We start from the raw sequence: 20,543 nt of genomic DNA on the forward strand, positions 1-20,543 counted from the left end.
GAGAAAGAGAGAGAAAGGAGGGAAAGAATAAAAGAAATACAGTTTGTTGGTGACTGCCTCCATCGTTTAAGAGGACAGAGAAGTTGCTGCATGTTTACAGTGCCCCTTTGCTACTTGTTTTTGCTGTCCTTCCTGGATACCAGATTTCTTCACAGGAACACACTCAGCCATCTAGAGGCAAGCTCTGTTACCATATGGTGAGGAAAATTATGGTTTGAACACCACATAGATTGAATCAGTTACAGGTATACCATTTTTAACTTTCACTAGACAGACACAGTTTGGCCCAGATTCCTAATAACCTTGTTGAACCTAGAGATTAATCAGCACTTCGGTTCCATTCTGTTTGGATTTTTCTTGCTGACCCCAGGACCTTTTTGTTCTGAGTTAAAACTTGTGATCGCTGAAGCTATCTGAATGATAATTAATTTGATTTCGATAGTAGTGATAAAGATCTCGTGCATCTTATCTGGTTTTTCTAAACAAGATCCTGTGTCTTCATTTCTATACTGTTTTCAAAATGCAGATTTCCATAAAGAACTTCATCTCCTGCTTTTGTCTGTCCTACTCGAGCTACTGCTTTCAGATGGGTTCCAGAACTAGTGGGGAGGTTCTTCCAGATCTCATTATCTTTTCAATACAAATGTTACCATCTTTAATACAAATAATGTGAATTTTTTCCTGCCCAGTCTTCTCAGAACTATATCTTTGGTGGAGGTTTTTGCCCTCTTCCTTCGTTGAGTCCATTGTCTCTTCCCAATTCCCTACCTCTTGACAGGATATCAGTGTGAATTTGCATGCATTTTTCTTCTTTTATCTGTACCTTTGTTCTTTATGGATACATAATAGATCATTTAGTAATTTTTTTCTTATACTGCCAGTGTGAATTTAGTTTCTTATTCATGAGAATGAAGAAAAGAGCTTTTATTAAGATAAGAAATTGCAAGTCAAGAATTGGGAATGATGATTGCTCCTGCCTGAGTTTAATCCTTTCTCACCTGTATTTGAATAGAGGATAAGACACTTTTGGTTCTATTTATTAGAAATTCTTTTGGGAGGGGTGCCTGGGTGGCTCAGTAGGTTAAGCATCTGCCTTTGGCTCAGGTCATGATCCCAGGGTCCTGGAATCGAGCCCCACGTCTGGCTCCTTGCTCGGTGGGGAGTCTGCTTCTCCCTCTCCCTCTACCAGTTGTTCCCCCTGCTTGTTCTCTCTCTCTGTGTCAAATAAATAAAATCTTCAAAAAAAAATTCTTTTGGGGAGTGACTAAATTGAGGGGACCTTTCTTGTTCTGCTATTTCCTATTACTTTGAAGAGTTGAAAATCACATCAAACAAGGGCTAGTCTCTATTCTTATAATCTTCCAGAGTGTTTGAAATTTTAAAATAGATTATACATTCAGCAGACATGTGCCAAGTGCTTATTATATTCCAAGTACAGTGCTGGACGCTGGGAATAAAAGGAAGAACATGACCTCTGACTCTAGAGGACTTAATCGTGATGAGACACTGGAGTGTAGTGCAGAGAGCTGTAGCGTTGGAGGCGGCGTGTCCAACTCTGCCTCTTACTGGTATATAACAAAGAGCAAATTGTCTTAATCTCTCCAAGATGGTTTTCTCTTCTGCAGAGTGAGGGAGTTGGCCTAAATACTCTTAAAATCTTGCCTACATCTGACATTCTGTCATTTGAGAATGGAATGTTTTTCTTAAGGTTACTTAAGGCTGCTGTGAGGATCAAATAAGAAAAAAAATTCTGAAAGCACTTTAAAAACTATTAAGTGTTGTCTAAACAAAGACATTACTAATTACTTACTAATTTGACATTATTTACTAATGCTTTTGGTCCAAAGACCAGATGTATTAGGTGTTATAACTAAGTTCCAGAAGTTTAAGGAAAAGGGTGACCTTTTCAGGATTTTGGCTCTGAGTTCTAGGGGTATTTTAGGGTATCTAATTATCACCATTATTGACTAAAGTAGGTACTCTGTAGATGTGCATTGATTTAAACCATAGGTTTGAAACTCAGTATAATTATAAGGTAAACCACAATCCCTGTTGTTTGGAGTTATCTCTTCTATATTAGCCCCATGGGGGGCTTGATCTCACGACCCTGAGATTATGACCTGAGCCGAAATCAAGAGTCGGAGGCTTAACTGACTGAGCTACCCAGGCACCCCTGCGTTATGATTCTTGAAATTTTGGGTTAATAGGTAATTGTTCATCACTATGAAATAATTGTATTTATGCAACTATGACTGCATATTTACAGCTTGCCCTAGGACTGCTGTGTCTAAACATAGAGTATATTTCAACTTTGGGTCAGTTTTCTTTAGCTTTTTGTCCACTAACCATTTTCAAGTACATGACATATACCAGACCTTCAAATTTTATGAGTTCTTTAAAAAGTACACCTATCTTTCTCCAGGTTCATAGATTGTAAGAACCCCTGATAATATGCAGAAGGACTGAGCCCATAAGCCAATTCAAAAAGTTTAATCAGTAATTATGTTTTAATTATTATTATAGATGTTTACTCTCAGATCTAAGTAATGGTTTCAGCTCTCTGGAATTTTTTATTGCTAAGCATTACGATTATCACTAGTCTGTTCTTCAGAAGTTTTCATAATGTATACCCTTTTCTTTTGTTTGGCTTGTTTACAATTACTGCTAGATAATTTACTGTTGAAATGGTGAGACTCTTTCACTAAAAACTGCTTCTCAAGAAAAATTTGAATATATTTTCATTTGCAAAGTTACTGGCAATAAAGAGTAATAACTATTGCTTATTTAATCTGTTAGCATTTAAGCCTACATTAAGTTTATGTTTATGACTATATGATTATAAATTTGATTTACCTTCAGCTTTTGAAGAATAAAACCATTACCCTGTTTTACTGGTAAACTCATATACCTAATGACTCATGCCTTTTATATATGCTAGGAAAATGGTGTTTCATTGTTAAAGTTAGAATTGAGTTAGTCAACCAGAAGTGAACCTCTAATTGTTTCCAAATGCTTACTTTTTGGGTTTGGATGCAGCTTTAAGTGTTAGCTCAGTCAGGAATTTGCTAAGCTTTTCTTTTTCCCCATATCCTTTCATTATGGGTAGATAGATCCATGCTAAAATCTGTTTTATGATTTCCCATTAGGATAGTTAATCAGAAAAATATGGACACAAACTCCTGAGCTAAACACAATTTTTAAAGGCAACTGTAAAGTTTCTGCAGGTTTCTTTAACATTTTATGATCTTTGAAATTATTATAGACATTGACCTTGGTTCTAAATTGCATATCACCATGCAACTTAGCAAGCACCTTTCTCCTTCCACCACAGTTTCATGACCTATTTACAATTAAGAGCTGAAATCCTTACATAATTTCAGAATTACTGTTAGACAAAATTAGTGTGACACATCAGTGTGCTTTGGTGAAATGCTTGCTTCTGTTGAATGTAAACATTTTATTTAAAGTCTACTGAAGCAGGCAACCATTTTGAATTTTATAATATAGCAAAATGAGTAAATACCTCATTGACCCTTACCAAAAATTATACCTTTTATCAGTTATGATCCTTTTATTTAGTTATTTTAAAATTAATTTTATTAAAACATTAATTGTATTATGATTCTTTTTTGTTTTGTTTTTGGGAGAGAGCGCATGCATGCTCACACAAGTGGGAGGGGCAACGGGAGAGGGAGAGAATTTTAAGCAGACTCCCTGCACTTGCTGAGCACGGGGCCCGTAGGCGGACTTGATCTCACCACCCTGAGATCATGACCTGAGCCGAAGTCAAGGGTCAGGGCCTTAACCAACTGAGCCAACCAGGATTATGCATCATAGTTCTTGATTTGGGTGTTAAAATGAGTGATCTCTAAATTCCCTGTTACTTTTAGTAGTTTGTTATCTGTGATCATGAAAATTCTTCACCAGTTCTATAATCTTCTAAGGGCCACGTGTGAAAATAAATTTTACGAGAGAAGGGAAAATACTAGTTTCGGGTGTTTTTTTTTTTTTTAAACAAATGTGGTAAGGAGTAGCTGGCTTTGGGGGGCAACATACATGGAATGTAGACATAAAAATTTGAACAAAGGTTTGGATAAATTTGTAGATGATTCTGGGTGACTTATTAAGAGATTGTATTAGGGTAAATGTCCTTAAGGTTTGAAGGCTGATCTCTTCAAGGATTGTTATAGCTTGGACTCAGTCATCTCTTTATTGTGTTTTAACTCACACACAAATTAGAAAAATTAGACTATGCCTAGGGTATTCTAAAATATTAAGTATTTTAAAATTGTTTGCATAAAGATGTTTCACACCTATTGCTTAATAGTATCATTGTTCATATTGTATGCCTTCTCCTACAGTAGTCAGGTTCTTTTCCATTTTCCCCCACTTTTCTTAATTTTTAAAGGTATATTTAAAAGTAAGTTATCAACATAGTAATAAAGAGGACTGTCACCAGAAGTTCATGGGAAATGAAAAGGGGTACAGGCATCATCTCTAGTTGTTTTGCCTTCATATGTGCCTTCTTCCAAATGGTAGGCCCTGAATAAGTGTTTGTTGCCTGATTTCCAGTGACCTCTCTATAGACTTGTTCAAAAGTTGTGAATCCCTTTGAAGTAGCTATTATATATTATTTATCTTTTTATTTTCAGTGCCTACTGCATGCTTGGCATATAGTAGGCGTATAATAGATGTTTATTGACTTGAACTTTTCAAAATTGAGTTAGAGTCAAAAGATTTGGTCTTATTATTTTAGCTCTCCTACTCACTAGCTGTGTCCTTAGGCAAGTTACCTTGGTGTTCTAGACCTTTATTTCCAGCTCTAGAGTGAGATTCTGTCTGGTTCTAGAAAATCTGATGCCAAGCAGGGTATACAGTATTACTTAATAATTGTTTATTCATAACAATTGCTTAATAATTAAAAATTCATTTGTAGGATTACTTAATTAGTAATGAAGTTAATCAGTTTGCCAAGTATATCTCATCTCATTTGGTGATGCTTTTATATACATATATACATATTTATATATATGTGTGTGTATATATATCTTTATATATATGTTATATATGTATATAAAAGTAATATATATGTATATATAAAAGTAATATACATGTATATATGTATATAAAAGTAACATTTTCTTCACTTCCAAATGTATTCTTACACTAGTATTCCTTGTAGTTTGACCATTTTTTTTCTTATTGAATGAAAATGAAGGTGGAAGAAATTGCCTGTTTAGTCCACTTCTTCATTTTACAGATGAGAAAACTGATGCTCTAGAAGGCTATGCAGTTTGTCCAAAGTTATTTAATGGCAGAATTAGAACCCAAGTATCGTGGTTTCTAATTGAGTGCATTTTCCACCTCAGATATCTTCAGGCATTATTAGCAGTTCCTTGGGATAAATGATTAAAGGAGAGATGATCAAAAGAGCTATATTTTTCTATGTGCCTCTTAGAGGGTCTCTTTTTTTGTTCTCAATCTTTTTTCTTATTCTAGGAGGATCATTTTGGTGCCTCTCTTTCTGAACAGTAGTAAGGAAAGTAGGAAAACATAAAAATTTTAAGTTAGGTATATAAAAATATTCCTTCCTGATCCTTCCTTTTTGCCTAAAAATGATGGAGAGAGGAAAGAAAAATGTTATAATTATTGAATTGTACCTTGTGAGTCTACCATCATGTTTTTCTTTGCCTTTTTTATAAACCCAGGGCATCCTCACCTGTATAATAACAGCACAGTATATAGAAACAGACACTGCTTTTCAGGTTAGATGAAGGAATAACCAATATTCTTTTACTGTCAGAATCCTTAACCCCACTTCCAGTTGCTTTTCCTCTAACATTACCATAGGTATCAGATTTTTTTTAAAATAGGACCTCGGATAGGACATTTCATACAGTTTGGAAAACAGTTTGGAATCAGGAAATATACTCTAGAAGGGGTGACACTTGAGATTTTAGAGAAGGAATAGAAGCCAGACTACAGGGCAGTTTAGGGACATTCTAGGCAGAGGTAACAGCATGAGCAAAGCATGAAAAGAAGGAACAGCCAAAAGTAGAGTGCAAGTATGTTTAGAGGGCTGAAAATGTGAAGCAAGGATTGATAGAAGGTGAAGCTAGGTGGAGCAGATCCAAAAATGTACCATGTTAAAGAGCTTGCGTTTAATCCTCAAGATATTGGGCAGCTTTTAAGGGATTTTTTAATGGGGAAGGGATAGGATCAGATACTGATTTTAGATAAACTAGTATATTAGTTTTATAAAGAGTGGTTGTATTAGTTATCTAAGGATGCATAATAAATTATAGAAAACCTGGTAGCTAAAATAACAGGCATTATCTTATAGTTTTCTTTGGTTCAGGAACGTGGTCATAGCTAGTGAGGCTCTCTGGCTTAGGGTCATTCACAAGGTGGCAGTCAGGGTATCAGCCAAGGCTACAGTCATTCATTTGGGGGAGAATCCACTTCTAAGCTCATTTGGGGGAGGTTCATTTGGGGGAGAATCCACTTCTAAGCTCACTGAAGTGGTTGTTGAAAGTATTGAGTTCCTTCTGTACTATTGGACTGAGGGTCTCCATTCCTCTCCAGAGGCATCCCTCTGTGCCTCGTCACTTGGGCCTCTCCATAGAACAGCATGACAACTATCAGCAAAAAAGTAAGAGAGCAGGGTGAATAAGATGGAAGGCAGAGTCTTTTAATATAATTTCAGAAGTGCCATCTTGTCACTTCTGCTGTACTTCATTCGTTAGCAGCAAGTCACTAGGTCCAGCCCACACTCAAGAGTAGAGGATGACACAAGAACATGAATACTAGGGAGACGTGGGCCATTGGGCTCCATCTTCGAAGCTGACTATCACAGTGGACTTGAAATAAGATTAGAGACAAAAATGGCCCACTTAGGAGGCTATTATAATAATCCAAGTGAAGATATGGAGATTATTGTAGACATGTGTAGTAGAATGAAGGGGAGGGAATGGAGTCAGGAAATAGGATGTTAAATCATGAGAACTTGGTGATTTAGAGCATGGGGTTTTAAGGGAGAAGGAGGAATTAAGGGTGGTATCTAATTATTCTTAGCTCTTAATCTGACTGAAGAATATTTTCACTTGAATGTGACTTAACCTCCTGTCTACATTGAGTTTTTCATCTTCACTACTGCCATCCCCTCCATACTTTCTGTCTTTCGGGCTTGTCCTTGATGTTGCTTCACAATTTCTTCACTATATCCAGTTAGACGCTGGTTATTTCTCTCAGTATGTGTTTAATTTTCCTAGTTGTCTCTGTTCCTGTCTTACTGTCATTATCCAGGTACTTATCACTGTGCACATAAAGTGTAGGAATGGACTTGTCATTGCTTCCCTGTGGCCATTTCCCATCTTTAATCCAGATTCTAAAACATCTGATATTTATATATCTATCATTGATTTAACCAACAAGTGTTTATTGTGTTATTTGTGACCAGCATTTTACTAGGCCTCCTTGGGAATATAATTGTGAACAAGACAAACATTATTCTGTTGTCATTGTCTTTGATCTTTTAATGACTTCTCTTCCTTTCCACCTGTCAGAAATATCATTTTGGGGGTGCCTGGCTGGCTCAGAGGACCATGTGACTCTTGATCTTGGGGTCCTGAGTTCAAGCCACATGTTGAGTGTAGTGATTACTTAGATAAAAATAAAACTTAAAAGAGAAATATCACTAATTTTTAAGGTACATTTCAACTTCTACCTTTCTTGAAATGTATATATGTTCCTTTTATCTCTGTCTCCTACAGCTGTAATTAGGAGGGGTTTTACTTTAGAAATTTTGAGATACTCCAAGTTTAAAAGAGAGCACTGGCTCAAGCTATTAAGTGTAATGAAGCTGTGTCTGACCTCTCCCTCAGTCGGCTTCAAGCGGTAGAGCAATGCCTTGCCGCCCTGACTCACTGGAATCATGTGGAGAGCTTTTTAAAAACAGATGCTTTGACCTTCCCTCAAAGATTCTGATTTAATATGTCAGAAATGAAAACAAATAAGACTCTAAGGTGAATTTGATGTCTAGGTAAGAAAACTATTGCATTAAAGTCACCCTCATCATTATACTGCTAATTGTTTCTGTACATTTAATCATCCAAATAGCTTAAAGCAGTAATTTCCAAATACTGGTGGAGAACTAGCTACATCAATACACACAGACATTTGGGCCCTATCACTAAAGGCGTTGATACCCTAGATCTGTGCTTATATCCAGGCTTCTGTATTTTTTAAATAATAAAAGAAGACTGATATATAATTGGGTTGTAAAAATATTGGAGGAATGGACTAATGTTCCCTTTAATTTTTTTGGTATATTCCTTTACAGTATTATTCAGATACATGCATGTAAATATTTGATAAACATTAAGGACCAGTTGGCCATGATATGCCTTATATATTACTTTGGAAGATTCTGGCCAATTAAAGTCATATTTAAATAGTAGTCGAGTGACTGCTTATGTTTAGATTTTTAGACACTCCAGTACTATTCAGTAGTATAGTTTAGTGCTTCATACATTGGTGCATTTTATCTAGCTGTTTTATTTTAGGTAATAGCTTACTGATCACATGAAAAATTTAGAACAACTAGATTCTTTTTCCTCATATTATTCTGATAAATCTTATTATATTCTAGTATAGAGAGTTATTACTTTCTTGCAGAATGAGATTGTCAGAATGTGGCGTTAACAATTTTTTTCTTCCTTTTCTTTAGTGTTATTCCTCTTTTAAGAGAGTCCGTTGGAATACTAATGCAGAGAACTCCTCCAGTGTTGGAAAGTACTTTGCCTCAGTGCTATCAGAGGGTAAGTTGCAAAGCTTCCAAACCATTAGGTTTTATGTTGTTTCCAAGCTGTTAGGGTTTTAAACTTTTACAAATATGGGTAGCATATGTGTATAATTTAGTATTTCTTCCAAGATTGAATGCTAACCATGAATGCCATTTATACAAACCAAAATAAAATCATTGGAAAATATTGAACTTTACTAAAGGAATTGTGGTAGAAATTGTCCTCATTTAAATCTGAGCAGTTCTTTTAAAATATAGATACGAATAGCAAATGATATAAGCATTTATTCAACATATTTTTTGAGCTCCTACTTTGTGCCAGTTATTCTAATAAGGTACTAAGGTTATAAAGGTAAGCAAGACAGACAGTGTGTCTGTGCTCAGAGTTTACAGTCTAGTAGGGAAAAACAGGCATTAAACAATAAATTGATAAATAAGAAAATATCCATGATAGTTATTATAATAGAAATTTAAAAAGTGATGTGGTAGACATGGATGATTACCTTAGATTCACTAAGGAAGTCATATTCTAGGAAACTGAAACCTTTTGACAAGAAGGAGCAGCCTTATGAAAATCCTGGAGAAGAGTGTTTCAGGCAAAGGAACACTTTGTACGAATGCAGAAGTTCTACGGCTGGAAATAATTTAGAGTTGTAAAGACCAGAAGAAAAGGCCACTGTGGCTAAAGCATAATCAATAAAGGGATGAATGGCTGGAAAGGCTGGAGAGAATAGTAGGGGCCAGATCATACAGAGATTTGGGTCTTATTAGAGGTTTAGATTTAATTTTAATCCATGGGAAGTATTAGAAAGTTTTTAGGCAGGAAGCATGTCATAAAACTTATGTTTTTAAAAGATTATTCTGCTTGCTACTGGAGAACAAATTCTAGAGAGAATGAAAGCAAAGAAAACCAGTTATGAGGCTCTTGTCATCTAAGTGGGGAGAAATGGTGGTTAGGACTACCGAGGGAGCAGTGAAGATGGAGGTAAGGACACATCCGGGATAAATTTTTGGAGATGGATTATATTAGTGGAGGGGAGAAGAAGTGTTGACTCTCAACTAGGTAGATGCCGGTACCATTTGTTAAGATTAAGGTGGTGTTGATGCAGATTTGAGGATGGGTAATCCCCCCAAATTGAGTTGTATTCTGGATATGTTAAAACTGAAATGTCTTCTATACTCTGAGGGGAAATGTGGGTGAAGTAGCTGGATGTGCAAATCTGGTGTTTTTGCGAAAGATTAGGACTAGGAAGAGTTTTGAGTCATCAGTCTATGAATAATATTTAAAATTTTGGGATTATGTGAGATTCCCTTGGGGGAATTAAGCTCTTTCCTTTTTAGCTTTACTTTCAGCCCCAGGTTTGCAGCACAGGTGATGGAAGGCCAGGAAAGGGAGTGGTTAGGAAGGGAGCTGGAAAACCAGAAGAGCTTCGTCTCTCAGAGCTGAAGAAGGAAGCAGTGATCCACTTTCTGTGGGGCAAGCAAGGCAGGATCAGAGAAGTGATCATTGCGTGGTATCATGAATAGTGCTAATAACACGAATGAGGCCAGTTTCAGAGCAGTTTGGACAGGCGAGCACGGCTTGCGTAGATATTAAGGAGAAAATGAATTGGGGAAGTAGAGGCAGTCGCTGCAGACAACTCTTGTAAGAAGTGTGGCTGCTAAAGAGAGCCAAGAAATGAGTTACAGCCTGAGTGTGGATATAGTATCGGGGGAGGGGCTGTTTGTTTAAAATAGGATATTCTGGAATAGTGCTGTCCCGTAGAACTTTCCCCAGTAATGGAAATATTATATAATCTGCAGTGCCCAGTATGGAAATCACAAGTAAAATGTGGCTACTGAGCACCTGAAGTATGGCCAGCACAATTGATTTTTTAATGTAGTTTAATTCCTCTGTATTTAAATAGCCACATATGTCTGGTGATTTCCATGTTACACAGTGCTAGAGCGTGTTTGTTACTGATAGGAACGGGCCATCCTAGAGGAAGAAATCAATGATACGGTAGTAAAGGTGGTCATTGGAAGAATGACGTTCTTGAGAAGATAAAAAAGGATTGAACCTTGGGTGCCGGGGTGGCTGGCCTTCCCTCCCCGCTTGTGCGCACGCACGCACTCTTTCTTTCTCTAAAGGAAGAAAAGAAAGAAAAGGATAGAACCAGAAGCACTGTGGAGTAATTCAGTGTAGAGGGGAACCAGGGGTACTGTATCCCTGGAGGGGAGGCAGAAAGTCCTGACATAGATGATGGTCAGCTGGTGGATTTGGTGGTACCGGATAAGGGATTTTTATGTACTTCTAGTTTATCATTTATAAGGCAGTGTAATCAACAGATTAGAATGCCAGAGGAGGGGCGCCTGGCTGGCTCAGCTGGTTAAGCATCTGCCTTTGGCTCAGGTCATGATTGCTACTTGGTCCATTTTGTTTGGGTTTTTACTTAATCCCAGGGTCCTGGGATTAAGCCACACATAGGCTTCCTTGCTCAGCAAGGAGCCTGCTTCTCCCTCTTGCTCTCCCTCTGCCTGCTGCTCTGCCTGCTTGTGCTCTGTCAAATAAATAAAATCTTGAAGGAAGGGAGAAAGAAAAGAGAAGAGAAGAGAAAAAAGAAAAGAAAAAGGAGAAGGTGTAAAAGGGGTTTTTTTTAGATAGGAAAAGTGAAGTGTTGCCCATTTGACATTTATGGTTATCATTTTAAGGTAGGGTAGTTATCATAACTGTGGAAGAGAAAGGGGCAACTTATTGAATGCTTACTATAAGGTGGTCCCTGTACTAATTGTTTTCTGTATATGGTTTCTGGTCTTCACCATATCCATACCGGCTCAGTTTTATCTTCCTTTCCATAGATAAAATTGAGGCTTGGAGAATTTAGGTAACCCATCCAAGGTCACAAATGCTTGTGGCTGAACCAGAATTCTAATCCATATCCCTCTGACTTGGAAGCTCATGCCCTTTCTATTATACCACATTGTCAGAATAGGAAAAGCATCTATGACTCCACCTTTCCCATATTGTTTAACGTGAGGAGAGTTAAAGCCAGCTGGTATAGGAACATTCCTTAGTCTTAGCTACTAGAGTACTTGCATTCTTAGAGGTAGAAGAGATCTATTCAGTCGGTTGTTTCGTTCACAGTTGACCGTCCCATGAGGATGCCATTAGAAGCATGTAGAGTGATATCAGGTTCAAGCCACTATGTCATCAGAGTCCTGAAAGAGGAAGAAGTCCTCCTTGACCTCTTTTCCCAGTAAAAGCAGTCTTTAAAAAGGCCACAGTTGGTATTGTCTCAAATTTCCTACTAACTGTTTTGGAGTTGATAGAAAATAATGCCTACATTGATCAAATTCTGATAAAAAATGAATATTTTTGATAGCTCTAAGTTCAACATCTTCTTAATTAACATCCCAAATAGGTTACTTAAAAGTCATGGGGCGCCTGGGTGGCTCAGTCATTGAGCGTCTGCCTTCGGCTCAGGGCACGGTCCCAGGGTCCCAGGATCAAGCCCCGCATCGGGCTCCCTGCTCCGCTGGGAGCCTGCTTCTTCCTCTCCTCCCCCTGCTTGTGTTCCCTCTCTCGCTGGCTGTCTGTCAAATAAATAAATAAAATCTTTAAAAAAAAAAATCAGAGAATCTCAGAATTGAAAAGGATCTTGTGTTTTTGATAATAGGCATTCTAACAGGTGTGAGGTGGTTTTCATTGTGGTTTTGATTTGCATTTCCCTGATCATTAGTGAGTTGAGCACGTTTCACTGTTGGCCATCTGTATGTCTTATCTGGAAAAATGTCTGTTCCCGTCCTCTGTCCATTTTTTAATCAGATAGTTTATATTTTGGATATTAACCTCTACCTTTTCAATTTTTTTTTAACCTTTTCAATTTTTAATGGTCCTTTCACATTTTCTATTTTTTTCTCACGTCATTTTCTTTTTTTTATTATGGCATTTTCTATATTTCCAGAACCTTATCCATTTTGTCTAGGTTTTCAAAATTATGTTTTTATTTTGTGTGTGTTTATGTATATATATTACACACATACACACACACACACACACACACGGAGTTTACTAAGCACTTACTTGGGCCAGGCACTGTTTTAGATGCTAAGGAGACAAAACATTAAAAAAAATAAAAAATAAAAAATTCCCTGCCCTTTTGAACTGAAGTTCTGCTGAAGAAACAGGCAATAAAAATTTTAAATAATATAAATGAATAATGCACTGTATGATATTATGCTCCAAAAAGTAAAACATAGAAATGTGAAAGTGCAAAACATTATTATATTACATAGAGTAACAGGAGACCTAGAGTACAGGAGTTTTACAGTAGCTTACTGAGAAGATGACATCCGAGTAAAAACCCAAACAAAATGGACCAAGTAGCAATCGGGAAGGAAGGTACACATCAGGGAGAGAGAGTAGCAAGTACCCTGCGGCTAGAGCGCGCTGGACTTCAGCCAATGGTGAGGAGGCTGGTTTAGCTGAGGAAGAGAGAGCAAGGGGACATCTAGTAGGAGAGGAGGTGATCATAACAAGCTGGCCATGTGACGTGGGCCCGTGTAAGTCATCGGGAAAGCTTTGATTTTTATTCAGAGTAAGGTGGGACGCCGTCGGAGGATTTGAAACAGGCAAGTGGCAGCATCTGACCTGAAGTAAGAGGCTGGCGCTTGGGATACTGTGATGAAAATAGATGGAAATGGTGCAAACACGAAATAGACCAGTTATTATCATATAATATTACACTCACACTGTTAGAATCATCCAGACTAGAGATAATGCTGTCTTCAGCTAGGCTGATAGCAGTAGAGATGGTGAGAAGCGTTTGGATTCACTTAGTGGCAATACTTGGTGTATTCACAGGCTACACGTTCATATAGTATTCCCTTTTATGGTTTTTAAATTCTGTTATTTGTAGTTGTTTTTTTCATTCTGTTTTTGGTGGTTGTTTTTTTTTAAACCTCCATCAGAGTTTGTCTTGCCAGTGGTTGTCAACCTTAGGCTATGGAAACCTTAAGGAGCCATTGGAAAAACTGAGAGACGTCCTTCTCTTTTTTGTTGTCACACGATTCAGAGAAGAGTATATGTTGGTATTTAGCTCCTTGGGGATGAAAAGGGTCCTTTAGTTTCTGACACAGGGAAGAAGTGTCCTGTCCAAAATATGCCCCCTTTGAGAAATGCTGACTTCTCTACCTCAGTAATCTTTCAAAGAACTAGTCTTTTGATACTGTGAATTCTAATAGTTTCTAAGTCTCTGGACCATTGATTTCTGTCCTGTATTTCCTTCCTTCCTATTTCTTTGAGTTTACTCTTGTTCTTCTAGTTTCTAAACGCAAATGAGTTTATACTTGTTTTCTGATCAATGTACTTGAAGTGTAAATTACTGTTTGATGGTCTCTCAGCTGTGCCCTACAAATTTTGGCACGTGATCGTTCACATTTCCCAAACACCTGTCATGGCACGTGGAGTACTCAATAAGTACTTGTTAATTAACTCACGTAATCTCCGACCCCTCCTTTGAACTAGAGAATAGAATCCATGTTACTGATAATGTTGCATAATAATAGTATTAAATTAATAATCTAAATAGCAGTTTACTGAACTGCATAATAATAATAATAGTAAAAGAGCATACATATTAAATAAGGGGGTCCTTGTATTTGATTACGATGTTAATATCTGCCCTTTCTGTTTCAGGTGCAGCAGTTGCAAGGAGTTTATAGTTTACAAGAACAGCACTTCTGGACCTTATGTTCTGATGTTTATGTTGGGACCTTGAAGTTAGTAGTAGCCCCTGATGCTGATGCCAGGTGGATTTTAAGCCAAACACATAATATTTTTACTCAGGTATGACTTTTTCATTAACTTCTTAAGGATCTTTGAATTTATCTTATTTACTAGTTTAAAAAATATTTACTACTTAACATGTTAAATATATATGTATGTAAATATATGTATATACACACACCCAATACTATGAGGAAAGCATTTTTTTCAACCATACAACCAAAATTGGGAGTTCTTATTTTAGTTAATACTCTTAAGGAAGATGGTCCTGTTCTCTCATTATACAGATTTGAATTCCTTTAGATTCTTCTTTACCGTATACTCCTTATAAGACATGTTAAATGCTGTTTAAAGCCAAGAACTAAAATAGCATTTGGAATAAGAGTAATGCCTTGTCAGTGGCTTTAGCTAAGAGTAGACTATGTTAACATTTTTGTGTGATAGCAAAGCCATAGTTCTGTATGATTTAAAAGCTTAATATGCTTGTCGTATTTGGAATCATAAATTAGTCAGTGCATGCCTGCAGCCGAATCATTTCACTGGATGCTTGTGCTGTCTTGAGTTCACATAGTCGTATGACTGATAATCACCGTAAAAGTGATACATGTTATTCTGTATCTGTTGGGAGAGTAAGAACGTCATGTCAAGAACATCTAAGTAGAGAGTAAGAGAATGCAGACACTTTTCATTCTAGTTTGCTGGAAATATTTCGCAAAAAATCTAGATGTCGACACTGCTGGCAAAACTATCTAACACATAGATCTCATGAGGAACTGTTTCCATGCCTTCAAAATGTGTGCTTAAGAACTGGCATGTGCCTCCCTGCTGTGATGCAGTGAGAGTGTGTGGTACTTTTGCCGGAAATGGTTAACGTGAATCTAATCACTAGCAAACCACCAGACAAACCCAGCTTATAGAAACTTCTACAAGACTATTAGCCTAGATTCTCACCAAGTGTCAGTGTCACTGACACACAGTGGGGGGTGATGCTAGATTAGAGGAGACTTCACAATTAAATGCAATGTGTTATCCTTGATTGAATCTTAGACTAGAAGAAAAAAAAAGAGGCACAGAGGAAATTATTGGGTAACTGGGAAATTTGAATTTGGACTGCATAATAGTTCATAATAATTGTGTAGGTGTTAGATTTCTTGGGTGCAATAATGGATTATGGTTATCGAAGAATGTTCCCATTCTTAGCAGATCCATGGTGAAGGATTTAGTGGCAAAGGATCAGGATGTCTAATTTTCAAATGTTTCAACAGAAATAAAAAGATTATAAATAAATATACTTAATAGAGAAATAAAGCAAATGTGGCAAAATATTAGCAATTGGTGAATACAGGTGATTTTATTTTTTCAAAATAAAGTTGAAAAACAAAAACTTTGGAGGTTCCTCGTTGCCACCAGGATAAAACCCAAACTTTTTAGCATGGCCCCATTAACCTTTCAAGCCCCCCGCTGTTCATTCCCATATACTTCATACCCATCTACACTGTTTAGTTTTCTGTGCAGGACAAAGCTCCTACCCTAACGTAAAGGTCCAGTTCAGTTGTTACTTCTCTTTGAAGCCTGAAGACCCCTCTGAGCTGCACAACTTTATCTTGTAATATACATATTTATCTACAAGTTTCTTCCAAACATCCTGATTTTGCATTCTCAATGCTTAGAAAAATGTACATGTATAATAAATTTGTTGAATAAACAAATTCTTATAACTGTATTTGACCAACACCATCTTTACATAAGTGTGCTAAGTATAGAAAAATATGGTTGGGTTCTCATTGGCCTTTTTAACCACAGTATAAAAAGATGGTAATGATATATAGAAGTAGACAGAGACAGACACACACACACACACAGGGAAAGAAGGAGAGAAAAAGGACGAGAGGGAGAGAAACAGACACATCGTATCTTCAGACATGAACAACAGAACATAATATGCAGTTTAAATTCAGGATCTTAGCATAAATTAAATGATCCCTCTTCTCTAATAATGAGAAATGTATAGTTATATTCCTTTGGGAATAAGTAATGAAATAATTTTGTGTGTAGGCAACAGCAAGACTTAACTCTACTACGAAACAGTATGCTGGTACCACTTACTCCAGAATTTCAAGAACTAGGTCTCTTCTTTCACGGGCACCCCGAGTCTGTATGACTTTCCTGTCATAATGAGGCATGCAAGCCCTTCACAGTATGTCTGAATCCTTCTCACATCGCTACAACAGGACGTGTTTTAGAGGCAAAAGGAGAATGTGGCTGCAGTAACCTTGCTTTTTCACTGTCATTCTAGATCATTGTTCTCTCCTTCACCCTTGTCTCCTAGTTAGACTGCATCCTCCCACCCTCCTGTGTTAGCTTCTGTTGACCTCCAGGACAGGCCGCAGTACTCTCGGAAGACTTGGGCACTTAGTCACGGTTTTCCCTCTGAAAATGAACGCCGTTTCTAGGTTTAGAACCGCGCAAGCAGCTGTGCCCGCACTTAGTTGTAACTGAAGTAGGTGGAGGAGGCTTCTTCTGGTAACCTTAGACATCTTGGCTTTTAAAATGGCTGAAGTTGAAAGTTTACTCAGCTGCTTCTTTGGTTATGGAAACTGTATTTGGGTTTTGAAATTTTTAAGCTCTGAAAAATATTTTCAGCCTTTTCATCAGCCAAGGTCAAGCCCACTCCATTTCATTCCTTGCAAAGCAGGACCTTGCAGTGAAGATAGTTCAACGCATTTTTTCCAGAGGGGAGCCGGAATCACCCTACTCATGACTTTCATTTAATACCTTTAATGATTTTAAAGTTGCTTAGTGATCATTGTTTTAGTTCCCACATATGCAGAATTGAAGACTAAAAGAAGGATTCCCTCAGTAGTAAGTTACACTTTTGGTTTTATGACATTTTCAGGCGTCTTTCTTATAACTGATTTTTTTAAAGATTTTATGTATTTATCTGACAGAGAGAGAGAGCACAAGCAGGGGGAACGAACAGCAGGCAGAGGGGGAAGCAGACCCCCTGCTGAGCAAGGAGCCCAATGCGGGGCTTGATCCCAGGACCCTAGGATCATGACCTGAGCCAAAGACAGATGCTTAACCAACTGAGCCACCCAGATGCCTCTTATAACTGATCTGAAATCAAAATTTAAGTGATAATTTTTAGTTTAAAAATTTGTTCTTGTTAAAATATCTATGAAGACGACTTTAAATTGAAAACATCAGCTTGAGAATTACAACTTTCTATTCTGTTGATAAAACTGTAAGTTTCATGACTATTTTAGGACTATATAATAGGCATGTCCGTTTTATTCTCATTTTCCATGGTATCAGTCTTTAATGGCCAACTAAAGCTGGGCATGAATAGAGAGTAAAATAAGTGAATTGGTGAACTGAGGTCCCTTAGGGATTATTAGGTAAGGGATAATCCAATTTTTACACTACAAGGTTTTCTGTTGGCATAGAAAAAGTTCTTTCTCCCATTCTCCCCTGCACTAACTTTTTAAAAATGAATTATCATTTGGGAATTGATGACATAGAAAACTTATTTTTTATATTTAGTGTATGAACAAGAAGATTAAGATGGCAATTTAACATTTTATGTATCTTTTAAACTTGCTGATATCATCTGTTAATTTTTTTAATATACTGTTTTCTTAGAAATAATGTTTGAAGAAAAATCTAGAATATGCTTCTTTTGTTGCCCTCTTCAGTTCCACAAAGCATAGAAGACAAGCCTAAAACATGCTTTCTACTCCTTGATACAATGTCTTTTTTTTTTTTTTTTTAAAGATTTTATTTATTTATTTGACAGAGAGAGTGAAAGAGCACAAGCAGGAAGAGCAGTAGAAGGAGAGGGAGAAGCAGGCTCCCCGCTGAGCAGGGAGCCCAATGGGGGCTCGATCCCAGGACGCTGGGATCATGACCTGAGCCAAAGGCAGATGCTTAAGCCACCCAAACGCCCCCCTTATAGAACTTCTATCTTGATTTCTTTCATCTTTTGTCCTCTCCTGTCTATTTCTGTTATGCATGTTAAGTCCTGAACCCCCAGCTTCCTGCTTTGCCTTTTTGTGCTCTAGCCTCTAGCCTCAAAATAGAAGTTCACACTGATACCCAGGAAGGAACCAGAAATCCTCCTCACATGCCCAAATGGGAGTTCCCAAGTTTCAGGAACCTCCCCAGCCTTCCATGCTCCTGATCCCTTTCTGCCTGACCGCTGACCCCGCCCAGCCTCCTGTCTGCGGGAGGGTAAGGGCCCCAGTGGGAGAAGCTACTTACCCCTCTCCAGGGTGCTAACTAGTCTTCCACCCTTTCTGTTTGTTTACCTGTCTGTAGAAGGTTTTCATCTGTCATAAGTGCCAATTCTGCTTGCCAACTCTGCAACTCTCCTTAGCCAGCTTTCCATTTTCTTCATCGTATGTGCTTGATGCCCACCAGAACCTAACCTCCGAGGGGGTTGGAGTAAACAGCCATGGGGTGGGAGGCCAACAGGTCCCTGGGTTCGTAGTTTTTAATTAATCCACAAGGTTTAAGCCCTCATTGGTTGGTTGGCAGAGGGCAGAAACAGCAGCGTCAACGGCGGCTGGGCCTTCAATGAGCCCACCACGCGCCAGGCACTGTGACAGCTGCTGAACGCGTCACTCCAGACTCCTTCGAAACAGGTGCTGTTAACGCGCAATTTATAGAAAAAGGAAACCGGGCCCAAGTTACTGCTCATGACTTATAATTTCGTCATATTCACTCACTGTTTCACTAATTCTGAGATGATTTAGGTTTCACATGGAAGGCTAAAGCAGTTTTCAAGACCTCATTTTAAAAGGATGAAGATTGATGTTCTATGTCAAAAACTAAAGTAGGAGGTTCCTGTGGAATTGGTAGAGAATACAGACAAACCAATAATTTTCTATAGCCATATTCCTGTGTGTGTTTCTTTTTTTCTTTTCTCTTTTTTTCTTTCTTTTTCTTTTCCTTTTTTTTTTTAATTCCTGCTCTGTTTTCCATAACAATGAATATGAACAATGAGGCTATTCTAGTCTATGGCACCAGATTAACAGTGATTTTCTTAGGAGTGCATGTGTTAAAAATAAGTCTGACCTTTGAAAAAAGTGTTGACTGGATTATGGTTTACATGACTCTCATGACATAAGACACAATGAATGTTATATGGTTTTCACTTGTTAAAAACAAGGGTTTTAAAGACCGGGCTCCGATTGCTGGTGCCATCCCAGTGGTAGAATGTTCGATGCAACTGAGCCCTGCTTTGCTCTGCTAGAGGATTTGTCTTGTCTTTATGGTGTGGATAAACTGTAGAGAAAACCTAGTTTGCATTCAAGGGAGTAGGTGGCTCACCATAGGATTCTTTGGAAATTCTGTTTTTCTGTCTACTTTGAAGGAAGCTGAGAAAGGAACATGGGAAGCTGGAAAACTTGAAGCTGTCCCCCTCAGGACAGCTGGATGAAGCAAAATGACTTTTTCTGTTAGACTGAGCTTTTATGTAAAGCTGTAGCCCCTCAGGGGAAAGTTATAAGCTTGAGTAATTAACTCATGATTATGCAAAGATCAATTTATCTAGCCTCTTTGTTTTTCCTCTTTTTGATTGCCTTGGGCTAACCTCATTTCTTATTACCGTCTTCACTTTATTAGGGCTGCGGCTGAGGGAAGTGGCAGGGATAGTAACAGGAGCCCAACTTACTTTGACCATTTTACTTTCATTAACAATTTTGTTAAAAGAGAAAAAGAAGCCAATTTACTGGGCAGTTGTTTTTTTCTCAAGATTAGATATACAAAAATTTTCCAGAAGAGTTTTTTAGTCATTTCAGAGACTGTCTGGGTTGAGTAAATCAGATATATTTACAACGAATCAATAATTTATTTTAATAGCCTTTTATAGCTTATGAAATCCTTTCTCATATATTCACATATAATCCTTACAGTGGTACCTGAGATGTAACAAGGGCTTATTAAACACTTGTCAAATATTGGATAAACATA

At 37.6% G+C, this 20,543-nt stretch overlaps 1 protein-coding gene across 4 annotated transcripts in view; it reads left to right on the forward strand.

The window, feature by feature from the left end:
• SLC30A7 (solute carrier family 30 member 7) overlaps positions 1–20,543 on the forward strand; it is a 263,475-nt gene that overhangs the window by 53,967 nt on the left and 188,965 nt on the right. For all 4 annotated transcript variants that reach the window (XR_004623326.1, XR_004623325.1, XM_002928155.4 and 1 more), the window contains exons 9-10: positions 8,729–8,819; positions 14,481–14,630. Coding sequence is in view for 2 of the 4 variants with exons in the window: in XM_002928155.4 (XP_002928201.1) it covers positions 8,729–8,819; positions 14,481–14,630 (241 nt within the window). In the remaining 2 variants the exon portion in view is untranslated. The remainder of the gene's footprint in view (positions 1–8,728; positions 8,820–14,480; positions 14,631–20,543) is intronic.

The sequence above is a fragment of the Ailuropoda melanoleuca genome, chromosome 2 (genome assembly GCF_002007445.2).
Source record: "Ailuropoda melanoleuca isolate Jingjing chromosome 2, ASM200744v2, whole genome shotgun sequence".
NCBI classification, from domain to species: domain Eukaryota; kingdom Metazoa; phylum Chordata; class Mammalia; order Carnivora; family Ursidae; genus Ailuropoda; species Ailuropoda melanoleuca.